This window comes from Neofelis nebulosa, chromosome 7, assembly GCF_028018385.1.
Source record: "Neofelis nebulosa isolate mNeoNeb1 chromosome 7, mNeoNeb1.pri, whole genome shotgun sequence".
Taxonomy (NCBI): Eukaryota; Metazoa; Chordata; class Mammalia; order Carnivora; family Felidae; genus Neofelis; species Neofelis nebulosa.
In genome coordinates, this window is record NC_080788.1 from 143,430,124 (window position 1) to 143,455,990 (window position 25,867).

The window sequence follows — 25,867 nt, forward strand, 5'->3', positions numbered from 1 at the left end:
TCCTGACAAATGTTCCTAGTGACTGAGGCCAGACCAGGCCACCAGATGAAGAGACCCCTGAGCGACTAGCAGAGCCCAGGGCATCCCGCGACCTCAGCACCAGGGTGGGGCCTGGCTCTCCAGTCTTCAGACCAGGTGACAGACAGGGTCTCCAGGACAGGGGCTCAGCCCTGGAAGAAGGGCAAGTCCAGAGTCAGACATGGGCTCAGCAGCAGAGGCCGGGCCCTGGAGCGAGGCAGGGGCCGGTTCTCCAGAAGTCCAGCCAGCGGCTGAGCAGCTCAGGCCTGATTCCCAGAACCAGGAGCTGAGGTGCCTTGAAGCCCTCGTGCCTCAGCCGGGACGAGTGGGTAGAGGCACGGAGCCTCTGGGTCGGGGTCGGGGGACACCTGTCCAGTCTGGGGGAACGCAGCCCCTTCCCTACGGCTCTGCTGGTGGCATGCCACCTGCCACCCTCGTTCTCCGCTCTTAAGCGGGTCTCCATCTGACCCCACGAGTGACTGAACAGAAGAAAGACAGTGGCCTTTCGCTCCGCCGCCTGCTGTCTGTGAGACCCCGAGCGGGTCACTTCCCCTTGCCGGGCCACGCCCTTGCCTGTCACGCGTCCTCGAGGGGGCTGCCTGCCAGGGCCGCGAGAGTGGGGAGGAGTTCTCACTGAATCGGGAAGGCGCCTGCACCGCGCACGCGACACTGTGTTCCTGGTCCTGAGCACGAGGAGGGAGCTGTTTCAATTGTTCTGATGCGCGCACCGAACACACATCACGTGCTGTTTATAGCCAGAAAAACCGACTTTTAAAAAAGAGCAAAGTTACATGCTAATTAATTAATTTTAAAGATGCGTTTAGAGACAGGGAAAGAAAACTAGCGTGGGTTTCGCGCCCGTCGGGTGCCAGGCCGCCACGCCAGATCGTTGCGAAGGTCGCGTCTGTAAAAGCGTGCAGGCACCGTCTCTCCTGGCCGCCGTCTGACGGCAGCCGAAGGCACCAGTGAGCGGGGGCGGGGCCGGCCGGGTCCACCCGGGGAGGCATTTTCCCTGGAGCCCCACAAGGCCATCTCCTCCCACCAAGCAGCGGGCCCACCGCCCACCACCCGGGTCCTCCTCCTTCCCCGGCTGAAACATTCGCACCAGAGCCAGGATACCAGCCAGGCAAGGCTCACCGGAAACTTGACTGGAACAGATCCCGGGGCCCAGGACGGCAAGGTCCAGAAACAGCCAGACGTGGAGGCTCACTCTGGGCGTGGAAAGACTCCACCCGTGCTGTGTCCCACCTGATGGCGGAGACAGGGCCTCCGAGGGCGGCGGGCAGGCTTGAGACCTCAGTGTAAGAGAGCACGTGGTCTCGTGGGAGGTAGGGGCTCCCGTGGCTGGGATCACGCCGGACTACCTGCCTGGGAAGCACACAGGACACTCCTGGGCCGGGCAGGAGGCTGCCCTGGAATCGGACGATCTGTTTCAGCTTTGAGATTCTGTTGCTCTCTGTCCCGCTGTGCCCCTGATCCGGGGGACGACCTGCTAATCCCTCAGTGGCTTGAAGCGCCTGTGGGAGAACCTTCTGTATGTCATGGAGTTTGCTGTGGACTGAACGTCACTGCCACTTTATCCCCGGGAGGAGACAAACCCCTGTGCCATCAGTGAAGTATGAGACCCACTTGCCCAGATTCTCTGCCCTGTCACTGACTCTGTGCAGCTCCCCAGTGACACCTGAGCTGGCAAAGACCAGGAACAATCAGCTCTTTCTCAGGTTGGGGCAGAAGCCTGCCTTTTCTTGTAAATGTGGTACCAGCACCAGCCCCCACCCGAACATAAGGCACAGGCAGCCGACCTGGACTGCCCTGGGCCCTGCCTTCAGGGTCCAGGGCGAGGGTGTGGCCCCGAAGGCTTCGCGGTCGCTCAGTGACAGCCTCTGCCATCTGGGCCTCGCTGTCTCCTTCCCACCCACAGCCGCAGGCTCCTAGATGCAGGCAGGAGGGCCCCACGCCGCGGTGAGGGGCGCGGGCTGTGGCGCCTCCAGACCAGGTGCGAAATCCCTGGCTCTGACGCTTAACCCGCCGCCAGGGCCATTCCTGTGCCCAGAGGGCAGGCCAGAGAGAAGGGGGCGGGACGGAATGCCTCCTTTGGGTTTTGGCGATGCCGAGCACACTGGCGATTTGGGTTGGAACAGCTTTGTAGGACGTGCAGAGGCCGGAGCCACGGTGGGGCGTGAGGTCGCGGCACACACAGCTTGAGAGGGAAGGAGGGGGTCTCTGCAGCTGAAGGGCCGTCTCGGCCGTGTGAGCAACACGGTCCCGTTCGCTGGCTCCAAGAGAAGAGCGCCGAGACGGGCAGAGAGGCGATTGAGGGGGACAGGATAGGGATGGTGGTGTACCTGTTGAGAGGTCAGGGGGTCTCCTGCAGGCCAGGGGGAGCAGAGACGGGGAGCGTTGTGGGTTGGTCTGCCGGGGCCTTTCTACCCACTAACCACTGTGCTTCTCTGCCCCGCAGGCCCCTCCACCCAGCGTCAGGTGCAGAATGGCCCCTCTCCTGACGAGATGGACATCCAGAGAAGGTAACCCCCTGCCCAGCAGGGCCAGGACCCCAGAGACACACACTGGGGCGGGGGGCGGGGCGGGGGGAGGTGGACAGGCTTGACCAGAGGGAAGAGGGAGCACGTTTGTGGCTGCTTGGCCAGAGCGAGGAAGGGAACGTGTGGCCTCATGGGGACGGCCGGTCTGCGGCATCCTAGGTGCGTTCCTGGGACTGAACTCAGCCCTCCCGCATGTGTAGGGATAGCTGTGATGTTGGGGAGGGTGCAGTAACGCGGCCGAGGCCACCCTGCTGGAGACGGGCGGACGCGACCCTCCTGTGGCCTCGGGCGGGTGCCACAGCCTCTCGGGAGGATCTTAACCCCCTGCCCACTCCCCTCCCACCTGAGATTAAGGTGGACAAAGGCCATGAGCGCCCTTGGGGATCACAGCTTTTCGACAGCTTGGCTAGGGCTGTGTTGTTGCCGTTTGCCAGCCCGTGGAGTATGGGCCGTAAGGCGACCCCCAACCCCTCCAAGGAGCTTCTAAAGTGCTCAGACAGGGAGGAAGGGCCAGTGCCGTTGTCCTGAAGTTATAGAAGAGACCACGGTGGCCAAGGAGGGAGCAGCCTCCCCAGGTCACGTCGCCAGGGAAGGGGGGGCCAGGGGCTCTGCCCCTCTGATAGGCTTGGAGCCAGGCTGTGCCGAGGTTCTTGGGGGGTTGGGGGGGCGGCCTGCAGCCAGACTCACATGGAACCCTGGGCCGGGAGTCGGGGAGGCCACGTCCCCCCCAGCTCAGCTAGCTGTGAGGATCTCCGGGGCCTGTCTTCCTCTAGCCTGTCACCCACTCTAGGGAGCGAGGGCCACAACTCCGTAACCTCTGGGTGCCTTCTGGCCCCAACGGTGTACTTTGTAACCCTGGGCAAGTTCCTGCTCTAGACCTCAGTCTCCCACTGGAAGAGAACAGCGATAATCCTTGCTCTGCTCACCTCCTTGAAATGAGGTAAAGGTGGCAGTGTGCTTGTAGACTGCCTACAGGCGGGGGAGACTCCTTTTATCAGTTCCCATTCGTCTCTCAGTTCCCTGGGCCTGTCTCCTGGCCTCTCAGGATAGAGCATGTTGCAGTTTATGAAAGGCTTTTACAGGCTTTGCCTCGTTTACCCCTCACGCTGACCCTCCGGGGTTCCTGTTGCTGGTACTGTTCTCACACGAGCCCGCTGAAGCTGAGAGTGGAAAGGACTTGCCCAAAGTCATGAGCAGTTAGAGGCAGAACCAGGACTGACAGCCAGCGTGGTCCCAGCTCTGCCGGGTGCCCTGGCCGCCTCCACCCCGAGAGGGGCGTGCGTGAGCCCCACCAGGCCCAGGGATGACTGTTCGGGGCAGATGAGTCCTAACAGATCCCTGAGAACTGGTTAAACACCACCCTGCATTCCCCTGACCCACCAGCCGAGTCCAGAGTTCCTTCGCGAGGCCGCCTGCAGTCCGCTGTCCGTGGGCCGGAGCATCCCCTGCAGGCCCCTCTGTGAACTGCAGGAGTCAACCCAGGCCACAGGGCAGGGGACCCTGCTCCTGCTGGTCACCTCACACGAAGGGAGGCCAGGGGAGAGGTGACTTACGTGGGGCCAGTCGTGCGGTGGGGATTCCAAGCACAGGAGCCTTCTGTTCGCTCACAAACAGGGTCTGAAGCCCACACCTGATTTTTAAGTACTTCCAAAAGCCTCCCTTTTGCCAAGGGCTTCTGAGCCTATGGATCCTGCTGGGCAGGTTGGAGTTTCTTCCGGGTGACGCTGCCGCAGTTTGGTAGAGACGCTGATGCTGACACGGCCGGAGCTCTCCCAGCCTCTCCTACCAGCGGGGTCTTTTCCGCCATCTCGTCGGGCTCGCACGTTGTCGTCCTCACCGGAGCCCCCGAGACACGTGCCCTCGTGCTTACTCTGCGGAGAAGAGGCCCAAGAAAGGGGAGTGACTTACCCGCGGTCACAGAGCCGTGCTCCCAGAGCAGGAGCCAGAAGGGCCCGTCCCTCTAGGCGGTCCCCTCTGGAGGAGGTCCTGTGTGCCAGCCGCTGGACGAGCCCCGTGTACTCGTTCCTTCACAAAGCGCTTACTGGGCAGCGGCCACGGGCCAGGCGCGGGGCCGGCCCCGGACCGGCACGAGCTCACTGCAGACCGAGGGTGCCGTGCGGACGCAAGGCCAGCACCCTCCCGCCCTGCCGGCCGCCCTCCCCGCCTCCCCCGCCTCCCCCGCCTACGGCCAGACCACCGCGTGCCTCCAGCGTGCTCCCCAGCTGAGCCCGGAGGAGGTGTGAGAGCATCCCCCGACCCCGTGTTGCATGGGCAGAGCTAAGTGGAGCTGGCTCACGCCGACTGAAGCCTTGCTGCTGTCCCCGGTCTGCCCCAGCACCTCAGTCCCGGATTCTGAGGACCTATTTGTGGGTCAGTGTCCTCACTCGACCCGCCTTTACGAGCACCCGAGGTCGCTCTGCCTTCAGGAGCTAGGAGGTCAGTTCCCGCCGAGGCACACAGAGCAGTGCACTGAGCGTACCAAATGGCTCTCTGGTGGAAGCCTGGCCTGCGGCTGGCTCTGTGGTAGAAAGAATGAGGACAGGCAGCCTTAGCGTCCGCTTCTCCTGGCAACCGGCGATGCCTGAAGCTCGTTCCGGGGAATGTAGTCAGGTGTCCTGAGAATGAGCGACCCTGAGGTCAGGTCTGCTGTGGCCCCAGGGCCCCCAAAGCCAGATGGGCACGTCCGGCCTGGGGAAAAGCTCGGTCACTCAGCCGGACGGTCGCCCGAGCCTTCCTGAGGGCCTCCCCGTCCACGTGTGCCTGGGACTGTTCGAGGGGGCCTGCTGGCACTCGCCTGTTTGGGGACCTGGAACCAGTCATGTGCCCCACCTCCCTGAAGTGAGGGCAGCAAGCCCGGCCGTCAGGGCCAGGGCAGACGAGGCAAGCTCGCTGCCAGGGCCCCCAGCCCGGGGCTCTCAGGGAATGCCAACGGAACCCGACTCTGCAGCCTGGGCTCCCGCACACAGAGCCACGTTGTTCTCGGCATCGCGAGGTCAGACCCGCTCTGCCATTGTTGTCTTTCAGACAAGTGATGGAGCAGACCCAGCACCAGCAACAGCGTCAGGAGTCTCTAGAGAGAAGAACCTCAGCCACAGGTGAGACCCCCTCTGGGAACCGCTCCCCGCCCTTCCCGGGGTGCTCGGGCCTCTGTGAAGAGCCTCTGGTTGCGTCGATCTCCACGTGTCACGGTCACGTCCGGTGAAAGACAACAGAGCTGGGGGAAGGGGAGTAGCCCAGCCTGGCCCGGCCCTTGTCCCCCACCACTCACTGGCTGAGCAGACACTCAGTGGCCACAGGCCTTGTCTCCAGCACCGTGCTGAGGGCTAGGGACACGCAGGGACGGACAAGGCAGATGCCGCCCCCGCCCCAGGGAGCCCAGTGTCCGGCTAAGGACCCCGGATCATCCCAGTGTACACGCGGTGGCCAAGTTAGTGTGAGATATAAAGACACACGGAGGAGGGCCCCGCCTGCCCCGGGAGTCAGAAGCCCTCCAGAGATGCAGTGTTATCCCAGCGGTTGAGTGGAACTCAGCACAGGACAGCAGAAGATTCGCTGAAGAGTGACAGTGTTGATTAGTAAGCCCAGGACTTCACAGCTTATAGAGTGTTTCCATGTCCTTCGTTCTGCTAACTTCTCTCAGACGCCCTGTGAAGTAAGCAGGCGCGTGTCCCCCTCGCTTACTGATGAGAAAACCGAGCCCCGGCCCCTGCCCCAGTGACGGGAGCCCCCACTGGTGCAAATGCTGGCTTCTAGCACCCCCTGGCACCTCGACCCCCTCCGGGACCCCGCCCCGCTCTGGTCCACCCTCCACTTTGCTGATGCACGGCTGACCTCGTCACGTGTCCCCCCTTCCCGTCCTTCCCGAGTAGGCTGGCCCCCCAGTGCGCAGGCCCGGTTCCCGCAGACCTGGTGGCTCCTTGCACCTCTCCAGTGCCTCTCCAGCACTCCCTGTCCTCTTCTCCCTCCTTCACCAAACTTGACTCCTGCTCTCTGTCACTGTCCCGGCACCGTGGGCACGTCCCCGAGGATGTCTTCTCTGAACTGGCCCTGAAGTTGAACCCCTCTTCGTGTGCCGAGATGGCACCACGGGCCTCCCCCAGTAGCAGTTGCCATCCTGCCATGGCTGCGTCTGCACGCTCATGTGTGGGACTGGCTCACCGCTTCCCCCCGAGGCCGTGAGCAGAGAGCCTGTGGCCGCTCTCCCCAGCGCCCGGCATGGTGCTGAGCACGCGGTGGAGCTCAGTAGGCCCTGGAGGGAGGGCTCGCTGGATGGCAGACAGAGGACTGCCCGGCCCTCTGCCTTGCTCCCTGACACGTGCCCTGGTCGGCCCTGCGACCGTGGGTACCTGCCTCGGTCCCCCGAGGCCACGGTCGGTCACAACGGCATCTGAGGGACCTGCCTCTGCCAGTGCCCAGGGTAAAGCTAGGCACGGAGACGGAAAACGAGATACGCACCAGAGCGCATCTGTCACGGGAAGACCACGACAGGAGCTAGAGAAAGTTAGCTGAGCTCAAGGAATGCTGGGAAGACCAGCGGAGGGAGTGACTAGACCAGGGCTAGGTGCGTCCTGCGGGGGCTTCCTGGAAGAGGCAACCTTGAGCTTGTCCCTCAGAGGAGCAGGCTGCCTGCTGTCCGTCCTCCCAGGGGAGCACCAGCTGGGGACTGGGGCCTGACTGAGCCCCACCCTTGTATTTCAGGACCCATCCTCCCACCGGGGCACCCCTCGTCTGCAGCCAGCGCCCCCCTCTCCTGTAGTGGGCCCCCACCCCCGCCTCCGCCCCCTGTCCCGCCTCCACCCGCAGGGGCCACTCCGCCTCCCCCACCCCCACTGCCAGCCGGAGGAGCGCAGGGCGCCAGCCACGACGAGAGCTCCGTGTCAGGACTGGCCGCTGCCTTGGCTGGGGCCAAGCTGAGGAGAGTCCAGCGGGTAAGCGTCCCTGGGTGTGGGCGGGCCGGCCCGGGGCCCTTTCGAACTGCCCTCGTCTACCAGACGCTGGGAAAGGCCCCCAGCCTGGACGCCACCCCTGCCACGCGGCGCCACACCTGCTGGCCCTCACGCTGACCGTCACGAGTGGGGCGAGAGGCCTCACAGACGAGAACTGAGGCATCGGCAGGGAAGCACCATCCGGCCCGTCAGCTGCAGGGTTCGCACTCAGCCCCGGGTCTCCTGGATCTGAATCCATCCTGCTTCCCCCGCGACCCTGGAGGCCAGCCGCACCACACCCACCGCCTGTCCCAGCACGTCTGGGGTGGCCCGGGAGGGGGAGCGGCCCCAGGGCAGCTGAGGGCGGCTGTGGCTCTGAGAACACCCGCGAGACAGAGTTTGGCTTCCTTCCCGAGACATGCCCCTCCTCCCCGTCATGTCACACCCGCCTTGGCAAGGGTGCTGACGGGGCCAGCAGACCTGGGGAGTGTCTGTCGACTGCGACCGGCCAGTCCTGGTGCCTCGCTGGACTCTGCTTGAGTCTCCGGCGGGGCTGGGGGGACGGGACCCGAGGGCCGAGGGCCTCTTCCAGCGCCTCCGTCGTAGGGATCCCGTCCACCCTTGCATGCACCCCCCCGCCCCCCGGTGACATCCCGCCCCAGACGCCGGACTAAAATGTGGTCTCCTGACCCTTCAGCCAGAAGATGCGTCCGGAGGCTCCAGCCCCAGCGGGACCTCTAAGTCTGACGCCAACCGAGCGAGCAGTGGGGGTGGAGGAGGAGGCCTCATGGAAGAAATGAACAAGCTGCTGGCCAAGAGGTGGGTGTCCGGTCCCCCCTGCCCCAGACGCAGCTACTTGTCAGGGGTCTCCTGCTCCTTAGCAGCAAAGCGCAGGCCTTGCCCGGCCCCAGGGCCCACCGCCACCCGGACTCAGCCCAGCAGGGGACTGTTAAGTTCCCCTTCTCAGGGGGTCAGCCTGAGGCGTCGGCCCCAGAAGAGTCCCCTCACCTCTCAGCCCTTCCTCACCTGGGTGTGGACGGCGTTTACTGACGCATCCTCCGTGTACCAGCCTCGTCCTGAGTGGACAGAAATTTGGAGATAATCTCAGAGACCAGTTCGGGGAAGAGGGGCGCATGCCCCACACTTACGATCCCGACATAAATGACACAGTCTCACTGCTAGAGCCGCTCCGAGGGACAACGGCGAACGCGTGCTGCGGGGCCGGTCCTGTGGGGCCATCACGGAGGACACGGGGGTGCCTTCTGAAGTGGCGGGAGTCCCGAGGGCACCACCCCGGGGGATGGGACAAGAGTGGCACCCGCGTCGCGGCTGGGCTCTGGGGCCCGGGGCCCGGTCAGCCCCTTCGTCCACACCAGCAGCCGTGGCGCCAGCTTGCCCCAGGCCGTCAGCCTGTCCCCGTGCCTCCTGGGCGTCCCCCAGCTGAAACGGCAGCGGGCAGAGAGGCCAGGCAGCTCCTCAGAAGGGTGGCAGAGCCTGGATCTTACTCATCAGCGTGGCCTGGCGGCAGGAACGTGCCGACGTAGGTTGCGAATGCCATGCTCCCCGGGCACCGGGGAGCTCAGGAGCAGACCCCTCTGTGGGAGTGCTCCTTCGTGTCCGCATAAGCAGCCTCTGGGCCCCCCTCCCACCGGGCCCCCGCCCCCGACTTCTCTTACTGTCAGGCACTCCCACTGCCCTCCAGGTGGGCTAACCCTGAGTGGGAACTCCCCTGGGCCGGGGCTTTGTGTTGCCCTGGCCACGGCTCTGTGAGGGCAAGGGGGGAGACGGGTCCCCAGAGCGCAGGTAGGTGCCCTGGCGCTTTGCGGCAGGACAGAGCCGGCGGGCCTCTGCGCACACGGCCGGGGGTGGCGGACGGAGCCGGGAGATTGATCCACGGCACGCGTAGGTCGCCAAGGGCAGGGACAGACTGTGAGCGGTCGTCACGCAGCAGAGCAGAGGCTCGCACACCAGTGCCAGCCGCCCCCGGGTGAGCCAGGAGGGCCTCACGGGGGAGGCTCCACAGGGGCACGACCCAGAAGGAGAGCCCTCGTCCCGGCCGAGGCGAGCGGGCAGTGTTCCGAACTGGGGAGGCTAGAGACCCACCGGGCCTAGAGCCCGGGGTGTCGTGGAGGGTGGCGGAAGGTCGGGCTGTGAGAACAAGCCTTGTCTGCAGGCGTGCAGGGCTCCACCCCAGAGAGGTGGACGGGCCTCGTGTAAAAATAGATGTTGTTCAAAAAGAAAATAGTCCTGCTTCTCTCAAGTCCAAAACCGACGCGTTAACAATAACAGGCCTAGATGGTTCAGACCAAACACAGAGGAAGTTCCTGAGGACAGGAAAAGGCCGATGTCGCCAGGAGCCCGTGAGACGCCCGGACGCTGGCGTGACGGTCGAGGCCCCGCCAAGAACAAGCACGGGTGCACCACGCCCACAGGGGTTCAGCCAGCCACTCTTTGAAGCCCACCCCGCGGCGGGGGCTGCCTGGAGCCGTAGTGACAGAGCCCCCGCAGGCTGTCGTTTTGATGAAGGTTGGAAGGGAGTTTCTGCCTCCCCTGGGGCCGTGTCTCTCTCCCAGCAGCCGGGTCCCCCAGCAGTGGGGTCCCAGCGATGGGGTCTCCCTCCCTGCAGTGGGGTCCCAGCGGCGAGGTCTCCCTCCCAGTAGCCGGGCTCAGACGGGAAACTCAGCGTGGACAAGAGCTATGTGCTGAGCCCTCCCGGGACTGGCATGCCGGCCCGCTCTTGGCTTCAGAAAATTCAGTGCTGGCTCTGGGTGAGGACAGAGTGTCGTGGAACAAAGTGGCAGTGGGCAGTCCGGCAAGGGGGCTGCTGTTGTCCAGGAAGAGGCACTGCAGGCCGGCACTAGGTGTTGGAAGTGAAGGCGGGAGGACAGACTTGAGCTACGAGGCACAGGCAGGGTTGGCTCCACTCTGTGAGGAAGAGGTTGGTGGGGGGGGGATCCCCTGGGTTTCCGGGAGGAGAGACTCCCCGTGGGCCCGTCTCTCGGCTGTGACAGCCTCAGCTCCCGGGTGCTGAGTGCTGTGGCGGCTTCACAGTGGGAGATCCCTGACAGCACATCTCTGGCGGCTATCAGGGTGTGTGTGTGCGGATCTGGGAGTCAGCCAGGTATAGATGACCACTGAGGCCAAAACGTAGGGGTGGGCTTTAGAGGATACGAGAAGGGGTTCGTGCAGGTGGGGAGTGTGCAGAGCGATCGGAGAGCATCAGCTGGAGCTCTTCAGGGCCCTGCCCTCTCTGGGCAGGGGCAGGTTCAGGCTCACAGTGGTGTTCCGGATCTGAAAGGGGGCGGGGGGCGGCTGCAGGGCTAAGGTCCGAGATAGGAAGAGGCCATGGAAAAAGGTTTCCCACAGGTAGCGGGATTCGCTTACCTAAGCCAGTCAGTCTGAAGACAGGATGCTCCCACAGCCCTGACCTGTGACCGAGGGGCACCTCTCCCTGTCCCACGGGGCCCGGCCTCGAGTGTCCTGGGAGAATGGCTGCCACCCCAGCCCAGCCGAGTCCCCTGGGGAACCTGGACAGGCTGCAAACCAATTTCTTCCACTCCTCAGGTGCCATAAACAGAGATTAGAATGTCCCCCAGACCCTGTTCTCCCTTCCCAGACCAGTTTTGTGTCCAGGGTCATGGGACAAGGACAGAGGCCCGGACGCTCACCTAGGCATTGCCGTGGCTGCTCGAACAATTGCCTCCTTCACACAAAACGGGTCAGATCCCCCCTACAGATTCCTCTGAGGGCCAGGCGGTGTCCAGCAGAGGCATCTGGGTCAGCGTGAAAACAGGAGCTGATGTGTATACCCTTCTTCCCCTCGTGCTAGGAGAAAAGCAGCCTCCCAAACAGACAAGCCGGCTGATAGAAAGGAAGATGAGAGCCAAACGGTAAGCAGCCCCCAGCTTCCCCACCAGTGTGAGGAGACCAGGCCTTTGGGGCCCTGAGGGGCGCGGCTGGTTTGCACGTACATGTGGTAGAAACTTCACCAGGTGGTTCACAGGAGGGACAGGAGAGTCGGGGAGGCAGAGGGGACAGAAGAGCCGGGGGAGCATTCACGTCTGTCCCTCCCCTCACTCCGGGTGGCAGGCCTTTGCCCTGGTGCTCACAACATCTGAGGTCAGGCAGGAAGCAGAGAAGCGAGAGCTAGCCCGGGAGAGCCACGAGGGGAAAGCTTGGAGCCTGGGAGCTCAGAGGGGCCATGCAGACGGGGCCTGGCCTCTGCCAGGGATTCGGGGTTCAGGGAGCACGCTCGCGGTAGGCACCGTGTGCTGGGAGACCAGGGCGGTTTTCATTCTCAAATCATTTCTCAAGTGGTTTTTAAAGACTTCACTTGAGTCCATCGATTCCAGCAGGAGCTGTAGGCGAGCGGGACAGAGGACACAGGGACTCCAGCTGTTGTCCTTAGCAGGCCTCCTGGAGCCCAGTCTGGCTGCACAGGCTCCAAGCATCTGCTTCCCCTAGGAGTGGCTAATTCTCTTCCCCCCCCCCCCCCCCCCCCGTTAAGCTTTTCTAACAAAAGTAGGCCCCTGCTGTAGTGGCTGAGCTTAGACCTTAACCATAAGGGCATACAGGTTGCGTCTCAGTAATGGAAGCCAGAAGAAACAACCAGCCAGTGAACTGCCTCACGCCGCCCGACCCCCCCTTCCGTCAGCTGAGGCGAACCTGGGACAGCCCTGGGCTCCAGCCCTGCCAGCCGGCTTCCTCTGACCCCCGTGCCTGGGGACATGCAGTGTGTCAGCCCTTCCAGCTAGCTCCTGCTCGCCTACACTTCTCTGTGTAAACACTGATCCCCCAAAAGATAGCCTCCCAGACCCCAGGCTAAGTAAGGCCCCCCACTACTCGATCTTTAACCCCGCACACACACTTTTGCTTGTTCAGACTCACTCTTAACCTGTGGCCCAAGCCCCTGTGTCGCCTGCCTTGCACGGAGTCTGGAGTCGGCCCCGGTAACTCCCCACGAATTTCTACAACTGCAGAGGCCTTTCCGGCCGGGAGCCACAGGGCAGTCATCAGTACCAAAAGCCCGTGTGGCCTTGCTTGGGTGTCTGAGTCCTGAGTCGGTCCGTGCTGGACAAGTGATGTGCCTCACGGCCCCGTTCAGAACATCCAACCTCCCCAAATCCCCGGCTCCAAGAAGAAGAGTGGGTTCAAATCCCAGGGACTTCTGGGAGAAACTTTCCACCCCCAGTGGGGAGTTCTCATCCTCTGACCCCCACTTTTCTTTCTGGTTTGAATAAGCCTTGGGGTCCTGCTGGTTCCCCTTGCTGCTGTCCCACACACGGTCAGCAGGCCCCACCCCACACACCGGAGCAGGTGCGCAGCGGGCCCTGGCTTTCCTTTTTCAGGATCTTCCAGAGTCTCTTCCCTGCTCCTCAATGTGCACAGACTAGGTTTACTAACAAATGGAAAGCAAGCAAGCTTCGTTTAAAAGAAGGAAACGGCCCCAAATATGGGGCCAGAGGTGGGGTGGGCGCCCTGCCGCCCACTGGCTCTGAGGACAGGCCCAGGGTCCAGGGCAGGAGGGTGTGAGCCCCCGGCCCCAGCAGGATGGTACCACGTGGTGCTGTGGTGCTCTCCTTCCTAGCTTGGGAAGAAAGGGGAACTTCTCTGTGAAGGGAGTATTTGTTTGAATTATTATTTTTTTTTTAATGTTTATTTATTTCTGAGACAGAGACAGAGCATGAGTGGGGGGAGGGGCAGAGAGAGAGGGAGACACAGAATCCGAAGCAGGCTCCAGGCTCCGAGCCGTCAGCACAGAGCCCGACGCGGGACTCGAAACCACGAACTGTGGGATCGTGACCTGAGGCGAAGTCGGACAACCGACTGAGCCACCCAGGCGCCCCTGTTTGAATTATTTTTGAAAGCATAACAGGATGGCATTGAACGAAAACTCCTGGTGTCTCAGTTATTCTGGTTTAACCCCTGCAGCCTCCATTCTTGCCCATCGCCTTCGGGTCCTGGTGCCCGGGCACACGTGTGGGTGCCCACCTTTTCAGTTACTCAGCCCTCCCTTAAACGAGAGGCCCGAGGAGACTCTTGCTGAGACCCAGAGCCCAGCACAGCATTCCATCTCTGGGTCAGAGGCCCCGGGAGTTTATTCATTCACCCCACAGATACCTGGGGCCTGCTGATGGGTGCCAGGTCTGTTCTGAGTCTGGGGACAAGTGGCTCTTACAGGTTCACGTTGCCCAGGAGCGGGTTGCAGTTGGGGGAGGGGGAGGCCTCCCGCTTGGAGCACTGAGCCTGGCATCCTGGTCCCGGCCAAGGGGCCCACACCTCAGATGGACCAGAGGGGAGGGAAGCAGCTGACAGAGAACGTGGCACAGGCAATCCCACAAGGCGGTTCTTGGCTTCGGGTCAGAATTCACTAGTTCAGTCTCGTCAGGGTGGTTGACTCTGCCTGGCCAAAAGCTCCATGTAGCAATCGTGTGTGTGTGTGTGTGTGTGTGTGTGTGTGTGTGTGTGTGTGTGTTTCTTAATATTTTTATTACCTAACAAATGCCCCTCTCTTAATAGTATAAAATCCTTCCAAAATGTGTGTGATAAACATCAGCTTTTTTTTTTTAATATTTATTTTTTGGGAGAGGGGAGGGGCAGAGAGAGGGGGACAGAGGATCTGAAGCAGGCTGTGTGCTGACAGGCTGACAGCAGTGAGCCTGACGTGGGGCGCGAACTCGCGAATCGCGAGATCATGACCTGAGCCGAAGTCAGACGCTAAAGCAACTGAGCCACCCAGGCGCCCTGCGAACATCAGCGTTTTTATTGTCGAGTTATTCACCTCCTTCCTTTGCGTTTCACCACGCACATTCCACAGGCAGAGCAGACATGCATTTGCCTGGCTCCGCGGAGCCCCGCCGTGGGCCAGGCGCTGCGCGTAGAGATGTGGGCAGAGGCACGGGGGGGTGGGGGGGGGGGGCCACACCTGCCGGGAGGCGGCGAGAGGCAGCCCGGCTCCGGCTCCTGCCTGGCTCACCTGTCAAGCCTGCCTCCCCCACCGGTGGGTGCTTTAGCAGAGGGGCACTGAGAACAGAGCCAGGTTCTAGAGCCCACTTTGACAGCAACACTGATGAACTTGTAGGCTGGTTGGGCAGAGAGAAGGGATTCTCACCGCGTCCTCCTCTCTCGGTAAAAGAGAAGTGAATGGGGTCTCCCACCGCCAGGTGTGTGGGGCGAAGGCCGTGCCGTGGGCGGCCCTGACCCTCACTCCCAGAGCCCGGCCCTGCTGTAGCCCACGTGCACGGCCCCGTAAGGCCGCCTGACATCCGGTCCTCATGCCGGCCAGTGGAGCAGTGAGCCGGGCCTAGAGAGGGAGTCCCTTCCGTGGTCCTGCTCGGCCACTCCCACGGGCCGCCCAAGGCTGCCAGCAGACAATGGCCCACGAGGAGTCAGCCCGAGGGGCCCGTGGCGGGCTCAGTGACGGCAAGGGCTTGTTGCAGATCACAGAGAAGTCTGCCCGGCTCTGCAGGAGCCCGCGTCTCCCTGCAGCCTTCCCCCACCCTACCTGTCCAGGGGCTGGACAACTTCCCCACCAAGATTAGGGCTTTTCACTTGTTGCTGATAACAGTCACTGTTCTGCTGATTACAAAAGTAACACGGGCTCCTTAGAAAATGTGGAAAGCCAAGGTTTGCTAGTGACCTGGTCAGAGGCGTCCTGCCCTTGCCCCGACGGGCCTTTCTAAGCAGACCCTGAGGGCACAGCTTCTCTTTTCCATTTCAGGAAGAGCTGAGCACCTCTCCATCTCCGGGGACCCGAGCAGCCAGCCAGCCGCCCAACTCCTCAGGTAAGGGACGGCGTCCTGCCCCGCACCAGGCACGAGGTCTGAGGGCAGGAGGGGGTCGCTCCGGGAAGATGATGCGTCCCGACCGCCTCGCTCCACAGATGAGCAGTGAGGGCCGATGAGGTGGCACAGTAGGGTCTCCCTGACATCTTCTGGAAGCCCTGAGCCTCCAGGAGCAGGGGCAGGTGCTGGAGCCACCGCCTGTGCTGACGTCCCGCGGGCATTAGAACCCCCACATTGGGGAGGAGGAGCCGGGCTGGGGGCTGGGGGCTGGGGTTCCCGGCCTCGGGCCAGAGCTCTGAAGAGGAACACGCCTGTCACACGCGTGCTTCTCTGCGAAGAGCCCACCGTGCTAGATGAAACCGTCATCACCCGTGAGCCTCGCTGACTGTGGTGCTAAGAAGTCTGCTGGTGATGGGGTAGGGGAGAAACAGCCCCAAACCCTGCTCAGAAGCCCTGTCGGCACTCGGGGCGCAGGGGTTCACGTAGAAGAGTGCCTTGAGGCTGGAGAGTGGGAGGAAGCCGCTGGGGTTGGTCACGCGGTCGTTCGACAGACCTTTGTTCGGCACCCGCTCGAAGCCTGTGCTCTCGAGAGTGGTGGGAGGGCCAGAGAGGAGACAGGCCACCGCACCCCAGCAGAGGGAGGCTCTCGCCAGCTGCTGGCTGCCTCGTGGGGGCGTGGCCCTGCCGCCGCACCTGCCTCCGGTCCTGATGCTCTGCTGGCCAGGCTGCCTCCCTGTGACCTCCCCTTCTGAAAAGGTGCCACCGTGGATTCTTGGCGAATGACTGCGTGAACACCGCACACCCCAGTGAATGGCTATGTATGCTGTGTCCCAGTTTAGGAGGTGATGTGGTTTGTTCGGGGCCACAGCCTGAGCCTGGATGTGGTCCCAGACCTTGTGCCTGCAGGCCCAGCGTGGGCCCCAAAGCAGGGTTTTGGGGAGAGGACCCCCCCCCCCTCAGACCCTCAGGTGGCTTCCCTGCCACCCCTAGGGATTTTTCTTCTGCCTCTGCTCATTCTGCAAAGTCAGGGAATTCAATTCAGTCCAACAAACCTTTTGAAGTAAAACGAAATCGGAATTTAACACCACTTAAGAAAGAAAACGGAAAGAAAAAACAGCTTTCAGGGCCAGAGCGGGAGGGGACCAGCTGGTGCCCGGTGGGGCGGGGATGAGCAGTCTGGGCTGCCCTGAGGGCAGCCAGGCCAAGGGCTTCCTCCGCTCCACTCAGCCCTTTGCCATAGTCGGGGCTTGACTGTAGAGGTCACGGTTAAGAGGCTCCCACTCCAAGAAGAGACCCAGCCGTGGTGAGAGGACTCAGAGCCAGGCCACAAGCCGGGGTCAGCCCGGTCCAGGGAGTGGGAGCTGCGTCCCGCGGAGGGCGATGCCGGGTGACAGCAGTGCCTTCCACAACCCTGCAAGGGCCATCCTGGGCCAAAGGGAGCCTGGGAACAAGCAGCGCGAAGCAGACCTTCCTGCTGGGGCAGCTCTGCACCCTCAGTGTCCGGGTGGGGGGCCTCCTGCCTGGGGGCGGGGATGGGGGCTGGCCACTGAGAGCCCTCCTGGCTCTGAGGCTCTCCGCCCCCTGTCTGAATCGACAGAGGCTGGCCGGAAGCCCTGGGAGCGGAGCAACTCGGTGGAGAAACCCGTGTCCTCGTTACTGTCCAGGTGAGCTGCCCTGGGGAGGCCGAGCTGTGCGTCCGGCGGGGCCGAGGCGGGCGACGGGCCAATTCACACGTGTGTTTCATTCCGTGCCGTAGAACCCCGTCTGTGGCAAAGAGCCCCGAAGCTAAGAGCCCCCTTCAGGCGCAGCCTCACTCTAGGTACCGAACAACCCCGTCCCGGGGACCTCCTCTGCCCGCTGCCCGCGACTAACACCCCCAAACTCCCGTGTCCTGTCACCTAACAGTTTGCTCTGGGAAAGGGTGGCCTGTTCCTCAGACCTGGGGAAGGTAGGCAGGAGGGCCTTCAGGGCTGTGCACACCTGCTCCTTGCCGACCCCTCACAGAGCGAGAGGTGGGGCCCTGGGGAGGGCAGTAACGTGGGGCTGGCCTTGAACCCCAGCTCTGGGCTCACTGACTGTGACTCCCGGCCAGGCCGGGCGGCCTCTGCGGGCCTCCACTCCTCCCGCACCCTATAAAGCAGCCGTGCGGACAACAGCCGGACACAGGAAGTGCTCGCTGGCCGTGGCCACATCCCACATTTCGGCTGATCCCGGGACCAGCCGGCACCCTGCCTCCCCTCCCTCCCTCCTCTGCCTACAGCTTTCCCCCGAGAAACACTCACCGTTTCCCAAACCAAAAGCTGGTGTAGTAGCAGGATGGAGTATTTGAAACGGAGGTGTCCCCAAAAGTCAGAGGCAAACAGCCACGTGGCCTGAATTTGCAGGTCTCTGGGACCCATATTGAGAAAAGTCCCTGTTGCCCACGACAAACTGAAGGGGACCCGCACTTAGCACAGATACAGGTAGCATCTGAGCCTGAGCGTGCAGAGTAGACAAGGCTACCCGAGAGCGCTCTGGCCGGGCTCTGGAATGGCAGTGACGTTGCCAGTGATCAGGACGAGGTCTCGGAGGTCAGCCAGGTTCGGAGCCGGGGCCCGGAGGTCTCTGCCTGCAAGGCTGTGGGTTGTGAGACGTGCTCTGCGGAAGACAGTGGGGACAGAAGTGCTGTAGCGTGTGGGCGGGGGCAGGCCCCTCAGAGGTGGCATTGGACTTGACCTGGATAAGGAGGAGCCTGCCCTGCAGAGAGCGTGGGGACAGCCTTCCGAGCAGGAGGTAAGTGCCAAGGCCCCGTGAGCAACCCGGCAAACTCAAGGACAGAAGCCGGCCAGTGTGGCTAGCAGGTGGTGGAAGGTGGGGAGGGCTGAGGGCGGGGAGCGTAGAGGGGCCAGGAGGGGTCACGTGGCTGGAAGTCTGGGTTCATTCTGTGTCCCCCGTCCTGGAGCTCTAACGCAGGGTGCCCTGGGGGACCAGCGCTTTCACTCCAGCTATGAAGGGACGGAGGACCCCAGTGGGGCAGGAGCCAAAGGAGGGGTCCTGGGAGGAGGCAAGGCCGCCAGGGCAGCCCGTGCCCCTCAACAGGCAAGGACGCTCCCAAGGGCATTCCCACCGGGAATGGGGCTCTCCACCTCCAAGACCAGTCTGTTCTCTGGTTTCACTGATGGCTCTGAGCGGCACGTGTGGAGCCCCCTGAGAGAGGGGTCCCTCTCAGGGTGACTGTGGGGGGACTGAGGCCCTGAGAGGTAAAGCAGGCTGCCCAGGGGACCCAGAAAACTGCTGCTAGAACAGACACTTGAACCACGGCATGGACGCTACCCCTCTTCCCCCGTCAGGATCCAAACTTCCTTAGCCTCCTTCAGAGCCACCCCGGCCTCTTTCTCAAGTTCAGCCAGGAGGGGCCAGGAACACCTCTTTCTTCGTTGTTTTTTTTTTTAATCCAGGTTTGGGCACTGGACCACTAAACTTTATTTATTCAGTGGTTTGCTTTCCCTGCTTTATTGGGACACAGCTGGCATCTAATACTGTAGAAGTTTAAGGTGTGCACCGTGGTGATGATGTCTGTACATATATTGGGACATGGTCACCGTGACAAGGTTCGTTAACACAGCCACCACCTCACGGTCTCAAGATCCACTTTCTTAGCTGCCGTGAAGCAGACAGCACAGTGGCGTTCACCGTGGTTGTCATGCCACAAAACACATCCCTGAACTCTCTCGTCTGCACCTGGAGGGGTGTGCCCTTTGACCTCCCTCACCCGGCCCCCGGCAGCCACTGGTCGACTCTGCGTCCACGCGTTTCCCTTTTCAGATTCCACGTATCAGCGAGATCACATAGTGTCCGTCTCTGCCCTTACGTCACCCCTGTTGTCATACACGGCAGGACTCCCTTCTTGGTGGCTCAGTAGTATTCCGCCGTGTGTGGACACATCTTCTTTACCCATCCGTCTGTCAACAGATCCTTGGCTTGTCCCCACGTCGCGGCTCCTGTCAATAATGCCGCCGTGCCCCTGGGGGGCCTGTCTTTGGGACGGCCACCTCCTTCCCTTCAGCTACACACCCAGAAGTGGCTCTGGGTTCGTTTTTGAGGGGCCTCCGCGCTGTTTTCCACGGTGGCTGCCCCATGCTTCGGTTCCCGTGCTCGCTCTCCCTGGCACTGACCCCTGCCAGGTCGATGTGTGTCTGCCCACGCTCACCCCGTCGGTCCCCAGAGCCGGCTCGGGCGTCACATTTCCCTGGACCCGCAGGTTCCCACCGCCCTTCTCTTCACGGGAGATAAGTGGGATCCAGAAGGCGTACCTTCCTCACCACCGCCCCGCTTTAAAAGGCCGAGTGGTCTGACGAGCATTTTCTCCAGATTTTCCCAGGGATGGTTCACGCGCCACTAGCTAACCTCGGTTCAGCAGCTTTTCAAAGAAGTACGATCCGTGAGACCGAGAGCTTTGCCTCCAAAGAGCAAAACCACATCCAAACACGTTTCCTGGGGGGAAAGTTACACCCGAGGACCGGTTACCTACAGCAAGGACACCGGTTTGTGTGGAAGTGGATGCCTTTAGGATGAGGGTGTACTGTGTGTTTTTTTGGGATTCTGCGTGTATTTAACACCGCTGTTCCTGGTTCTCCCCAAGCTGCGGGTCAGCCGGGAACATAGACCCCTCACTGAGTAGCTTGCCAGTATTTTTTTCCGGAGGTGGTACCGTGTGACCTGTAACTGCCACATTGCCACCTGCGTGTACGACCTCCCAAACCAGAAAACAACCCCTTCATTGGGCCCCCAGTGACCCCTGGGTTGGGAAATACGGTCACAGCGTCCATGCGACCCTGTTGAGGTGGGCACGGGACATCGGGATCCTTTTAGCAAAGCTTAAGAGGGGCCTGGGGTAAAAGCTGGTCCTCAGCTGAGCTTGGAGGCCCTGGCACGCCCAGCCTGCCTTCCCCCACGCGGTCCCGGCGTGGAGGGCGCCCGCCAGGCTCCCCACCTTACCGCACCCTGCCACCCTCTCCAGGATGAAGCCAGTGGGGGGCGTGAATGACGTGGCCCTGGATGCCTTAGATCTGGATCGGATGAAACAGGTGAGTGTGTCCTTTCCTGAGCGGCCGGGAAGGAGCCAGAGGCTGGGCCCCTGCCAGGTGCGCGCGGGTAGGCAGGCCCATCGGGGTGGCCAGCGGTGGGGGAAGGGGGTGCCCGTGCTCATGGTCAGAAGAGCATCCCTCTGCCCTTCCGGACATTCCAGACTGCCCCGGGGCTCCCCGCATCCCCGGGGCTGTCCCTGGTTTCTGCAGCAGGACTGGGGGTGTCCCATCCCCCAATCACACTCCATCCTTGCCTTGTGGGAACACAGGTGAGGGCCCCTCGGACATGCGGGTCCCTTCACCTGGAGGCTCTGCTCCCAACAGGAGATCCTCGAGGAGGTGGTGCGAGAGCTCCACAAAGTGAAGGAGGAGATCATCGACGGTGAGTAGAGGCCACGCCCTGGCCATCACCCAGGGTCCTGGAGAAGCGGCAGGGCGGCCGGGCCCGAGGGCTACAAGGCAGCAGAGCTGTGATGGCCCCACCGGGGAGGCCCGCAGTTCCGTGCCGACGACCCCGTTCCCCCTCCTGACACCCACATCACCCCCACCCTCCGGTCGAGCAAACCGAGGCCCAGACGAGTTAGGTGACTTTGTCTGAGAGATGCACCGCTACGGGGGTCGCCGACTGGGTCAGCGCTCCCCTGGGCTTCCGCCCGGCTGAGCTGTGAGCGTGTGGAAGGGGAGAGCGACCGGAGAACGTGTTCCAGACCAGGGGCGCTGAAGCGGCCCGAACCGTCTGCCCCTCGTCTGCACACCCAGACCGCACACTCACTCCTTTGATTCTGCCACCTGCCGATCACCGGGTTGGGTTACAGGGGCCACTGCTGCCGTCCCAGGGGGTAATGGGGACCAAGACGCCACAGAGCGACCCGTGGGCCTGATACAGTTCCCAGCTTGCCTGGTTGGCCCTGGGCTGGGGGAGCAGACACGCGACTCCCCCTCAAAGAGCCTCTGGCTCCAGAGGGCAGGGTCCCGTCACGTCCGTCCTTCCCGTTCCTGCCAGAGCCTTTGATACAGCTGGCTCAGGGCTGGAGCCAGAAAAAAAGGAGAGGTTTGGGCAGAGCTGTGGCTTGCCCGGGGACGGAGCAGCGAGACACAGCCTAGACACCAACCCCCACACGCCCTCGCCAAGGCTGGGCCTGGCCCCCACAGGAGCAGAGGTGGCGGGGCGAGAGAAGGCTCCGTGACCTGAAAGGAGTGGGCCCTGGTGGCAGAGGGCTGGACAGAGGGGAGGCCGGGGTGGGAGCCCACCTGAAGCGCCCGCTGACCTGGACCTCCCGGCCCGGGGCTGTGTGAGCCGCACCCTGTCCTTGTCCTCGCTTCAGCTTCAGCTGAGAGCTGAGGATACTCGTTCCTGTCTGTTCTGCAGCCCCCCCCCCCACCCCACCCCCACCCCCAGGCCTGGGCTGGGCAGATGGGTAGATAAGGAGTTAATGAGTGAAGTGCAAGGCCGCCCCGGAGCCAGAGAGGAGACAACGCAGGCCAACTATTAACTCTGCTTTATTGCTGGGGGCCCCACCTGGGAGGGGCCGGCCAGCTGGCCCCAGGGCCGGAGCTGGTGTGTGGCCGGAAGCAGGGCTGCACAGCCAGCCTCCCTGCAGAGGGAACGGGCGGGGACGCAGGCAGTGGGGTGCGGCGGGAAGCACGTCTCCAGGTCTCGCTCTCCCCTCTGCCGTTGGTGCAGCCACAGGTGGGAGCTGCCTCATGGGTGGGCCTCCACCTGCGGCCGAGGGGCCCGTGGGAAATGGCAGGCAGCACGGGTGCTCCAAGAGGCATCCCCTTGTCACTTGAGAAGGGCCCAGCGCTCAGCTCTTTCTCCTGGCCTTTGGCTCCAGGCCCAGTGGGGTCTGTCCAGGGAAAGGCCCAAATCTGGGGGACAGGAGGCAGCCCTGCAGGGGAGGCGGGAGCAGGAGCCGTCCCCCCCCCCCCCCCCCACTCAAGGCCTGGCCCTTTCTGCCGCCACTGCCAGAAGCGGGGCCCCAGGACCTCCGAGCAGAATCCGGTGCCCACCGTGCCCAGAACTGCCCGGGGCTCCTGGTGTCCACAGGCTCTTCGCCAGCCCCGAGGCAATAGGCAGGTGAAGCCCCCCCCACCCCTACCTCAGCTCATCCTCTACCTGGAGGGGTGCTTTGCTGTCACCCCAAAGTCTGCACAGAGTCTGCTGCCCCGCTTGACCTCTAGCCTGTGCCTCGCGACCTCTGGGAGCCTGGGTGAGGCTCTCAGGAGAGGCAGGGCAGACGCCAGAAAGGACCTCTGGGCGGGGGCGGGTGTGGGGGAGAGGGCCTGCCGAGAATCAGGGCTCGTCCCTGCTGTGCCTGAGCCTGTCCTGTCCCGTCCCTCAGCCATCAGGCAGGAGCTGAGTGGGATCAGCACCTCATAGTGCCCTCGGCCCCCCGCTGCCACCGCCGCCGACAGAGACCCCAGGCCACCCGCCGGCGGGGACACAGCGAGGAGCCCAGCTGCCGGCCCCAGGCCTCCAGCGCCCGCGAGCGCTCACCGACGCTGGGAGGTGCTCCAGTTACGAGTGTTAACGCGTGATAGAATATCAAAATGAGGAAACAAGTTCCAATTTCTGGATTTTTTTAGATTCTACCTGACACAGCACCGGTCTACTCGCCTTTTTTGTATTTTATATTTGCCTATTTAAGTGTACATTTCTTTGGTTTATAGAGGACTCCCCAGGTCACACGCTTCATTAGATGGTTTCCGAGTTTTCTCCTAGGTGATGCGGTCAGCGGCAAGCGGTCCCCAGCGTCGTGGTGGTTGAAGCCTGTCCACGCACCGCGGTGTCTGTGTCCACGTGCTAATAAACGCTTACTGTCCACACCCCTGGCTCCGGCTCGCTCTCCCGCGCCGGCTCCGGCCGCTCCTGGCTGAGGACGCCGTCCCCCGGGGGAGCAGAGGGGCCAGGAGAGGCCTCGGCCGGTAGCCAGGCTGAATGCAGACAGGGAAGGCGGGAGCGGGAGCCGGGGCAGCTCGCGCACTTCCAGCCGGCCTGCGATGGTCTCCCCCAGGGGTGGGCCCTGAGTGCCGTCCACACTGCAACCTCAGACTCCCCGTGCGTCCTGACCGCAGGGCCGGGAGTGGCAGCTTGGGCTCCGCGAGGCAGTAGGAGAGTGAGGCAGGCTGCATCCTCCAGGAAGGACCACCGCGCTGGCCCGCACGCCCGCCCAAGGCATATGCCAGTGCTTCTCACACCGCACACGTTCCCCTTCCGAGCCAGAGACGGTCTGACCCCGTGCCGGGAGCAGGGCCCCGGCCAGTGGCCAGGCCTTGGAATCCTGGACCATCTCACGGCCACCACAGGCAAGGCAATGTGCCCAGCCATCCTGCGGGGGCCTCGGTGGGAGGGGAGGAGGCGGGGCCCACCGTCCGGCTGATGACAGGGGACTCCTGTTTTCTAGCCAGGCTCTGGACCACCCCCACCCCCACCCCCCTGTCTCCTCGAGTGCTCCCAACAACCGTGCAGACAGGAGCCGGGTGGTTCTGTCAGGAGGTGAGCAGCCCCCAGGGCCGGCAGTGGTCCTGGTTGTAACCCAGGGCGACAGATTCCAGGCCCACTGATGCTGTCATCTGGGGTCTGGCGGGGAGCTGGCAGATGGTGACAGTCTCCTCGGGACAGCTCTGTGGACAGGTGTGCTGGCAGGCCCCGAGGAGTCCCTAGGCCAGCGGCGGGAGGGGCTGCGCTCACCTGGCTCGGGCCAGCCTGTTTGCACAGGGAGGGGCCCCCTATCCGGGCTCAAAGTACTCCCGCCAAGCTGCACTGCCTCACACAACAGCCCCGGGGCCCGGGCCTCTTCCCAGGGCCATCCCGGTGTCAGACCGTTCTCAGAGACAGGGGTGCCTGGCACCACATGAGGCCACTCCCAGTCCCGGGCAGGAAGTCCTTGCGCAGCACCGGCCAGGTCTCGGGCCCTGGGAGCTGCCACGTGCCTTCCTGACAGCCCTCCTCCCTCTCCTGGGCCAGCTCACAGGGCCCCCGTGGTGCCCGCGGGGGGGGGGGGGGGGGGGTCCTCAGCCTCCCCAGCCTTAGGCACCCCTCCTGCTGCCTGCCTGCCTCTGGGAGACCAGGACCCCACCCCTTGCAGCCCCCAAGGGCCGTGCCCCCACCAGTAAAGACAGGGCCACCAACAGGGACACCAGCCTGCTTCCCTCGAGGCCGTGGTTCACTCAGGCAGCCACCTGTCTGCCCAGTCACATGTCTCCCCTCCGTGCATCTGGCCTGCGGCACCCGTTTATGAAGATCTTGAGTCCTTGGGGAGCCGGTCCGGGAAACAGACTCCACCCTGTCTGGGCTAAAACCTCTAGGGTCAGGGAGGGCTTCCCTCAGGCCAGAGCCTCGAGGTGGGGCGGGAGCACAGCTCAGGGGGACAGTGTCCACACTCAGCCAGGCTGGAGAGGAGGGAAGGCTGCTAACGAGGGGCTTCAGGGCCACGTGGACCCCCCCCAAGCCCCAGGGTGTGCAGGGGCCACTCACAAAGGCAGGACCGCAGGGGTGCTAAGCACACAGCGCGGAGCGGCCGCAGTCCCCAAGGCTGGAGAGCAGGCGGGGTGCAGCCGGGGCCAGCCGGGAAGGAGATCCAGAGGCCTGAGGCCTGCAGGGTCCGGCTGGGGCGGGGGGCGTGGGCCTCAGTCTGAGGCTGGGCTGGAACCACGCCGCCCCTGAGAAGCACGGTCTGTGGATGTGAAAACAAAACACCGAACTGAGTTTAGGGCACGGGAACACCAGGGACGTCAGCTCGGTGGAGGCGGCACAGAGCACCCAGGGCAGGGCCAGGCCTCTGTCCCCGAGGCCCAGGAAAGGAGGGCCTGGCCTGGGTCGACAGTGCAGGTGCGGACCAAGCTTCTCCAGGCTGCATGTGTGCCCGCTGTGGCCGGATGCAGTCCTGGGTTCTGGGGGACAAGACCGCGGTCAGTGCGGGAACCAAATGCAGCGAAAGCAGCTCTGGGCACTGGGCTGGGGGTGGGGTGGGCAGTGACAACCCGCTCTGCAGCAGTGGGGGGCAGGGCAGGGCAGCAGGCCCCCGGGTTCCGCGGGGTCCTCCGCTCCCGGCTCACAGACGCTCCTCCGCCAGCTTGCACACCCGCTTCACCCTGGCGTAGGGCCCCAGGGAGTCCTCGAGCACGAAGTCCCAGAGCACCTTCACCCACGAGTGGTGCTGCGGCAGGTGGTCGTAGTACTCGGGTGCGATCTTCCGCACCTGCAGAGGGGGCGGGCAGGGTCAGAGGTCGCAGCCTGGGGCACGCCTCTCTGCCACACACATGCACACGCGTGCGCGCGCAGACACACACACACACACACACACACACCCGTCACTGCCCAGGGAACCCACGTCTAGCTCAGCCAGAGTGCTGCCTGAGGCGAAGGGGCCGCTGGCCGAGCCCCCTGCCCTAAGTGGGGGTGAGCGCTTAAAAACGCAGCCTCCCCTTGGCGGAGCCCATGCCAACTTTCTGCCCCCGGGGCCCCAGGTGGCCCAGCTTGCGTTCCCTCAAGCGCCTGTGGGGTTCCGAGACGAAGCCTGGCGCGAGTT

The 25,867-nt window shown here is 63.4% G+C and overlaps 2 protein-coding genes across 12 annotated transcripts in view; one reads left to right on the forward strand and one right to left on the reverse strand.

The window, feature by feature from the left end:
- EVL (Enah/Vasp-like) overlaps positions 1-23,162 on the forward strand; it is a 151,895-nt gene extending 128,733 nt beyond the window's left edge. For 4 of the 5 annotated variants that reach the window (XM_058740730.1, XM_058740726.1, XM_058740728.1 and 1 more), the window contains exons 4-14: positions 2,480-2,543; positions 5,586-5,656; positions 7,260-7,489; positions 8,184-8,305; positions 11,316-11,376; positions 15,207-15,270; positions 16,868-16,934; positions 17,027-17,089; positions 20,270-20,336; positions 20,661-20,718; positions 22,679-23,162. In XM_058740730.1, coding sequence (XP_058596713.1) covers positions 2,480-2,543; positions 5,586-5,656; positions 7,260-7,489; positions 8,184-8,305; positions 11,316-11,376; positions 15,207-15,270; positions 16,868-16,934; positions 17,027-17,089; positions 20,270-20,336; positions 20,661-20,718; positions 22,679-22,716 — 905 coding nt within the window. In that variant the 3' untranslated portion in view covers positions 22,717-23,162. The remainder of the gene's footprint in view (positions 1-2,479; positions 2,544-5,585; positions 5,657-7,259; positions 7,490-8,183; positions 8,306-11,315; positions 11,377-15,206; positions 15,271-16,867; positions 16,935-17,026; positions 17,090-20,269; positions 20,337-20,660; positions 20,719-22,678) is intronic. The other variant, XM_058740727.1, reaches the window with a different exon arrangement.
- The window catches only part of DEGS2 (delta 4-desaturase, sphingolipid 2), a 72,752-nt gene continuing 69,834 nt past the window's right edge, over positions 22,950-25,867 (reverse strand). For all 7 annotated transcript variants that reach the window (XM_058740719.1, XM_058740718.1, XM_058740722.1 and 4 more), the window contains one exon: positions 22,950-25,537. In XM_058740719.1, the coding sequence (XP_058596702.1) occupies positions 25,391-25,537 (147 nt within the window). In that variant the 3' untranslated portion in view covers positions 22,950-25,390. The remainder of the gene's footprint in view (positions 25,538-25,867) is intronic.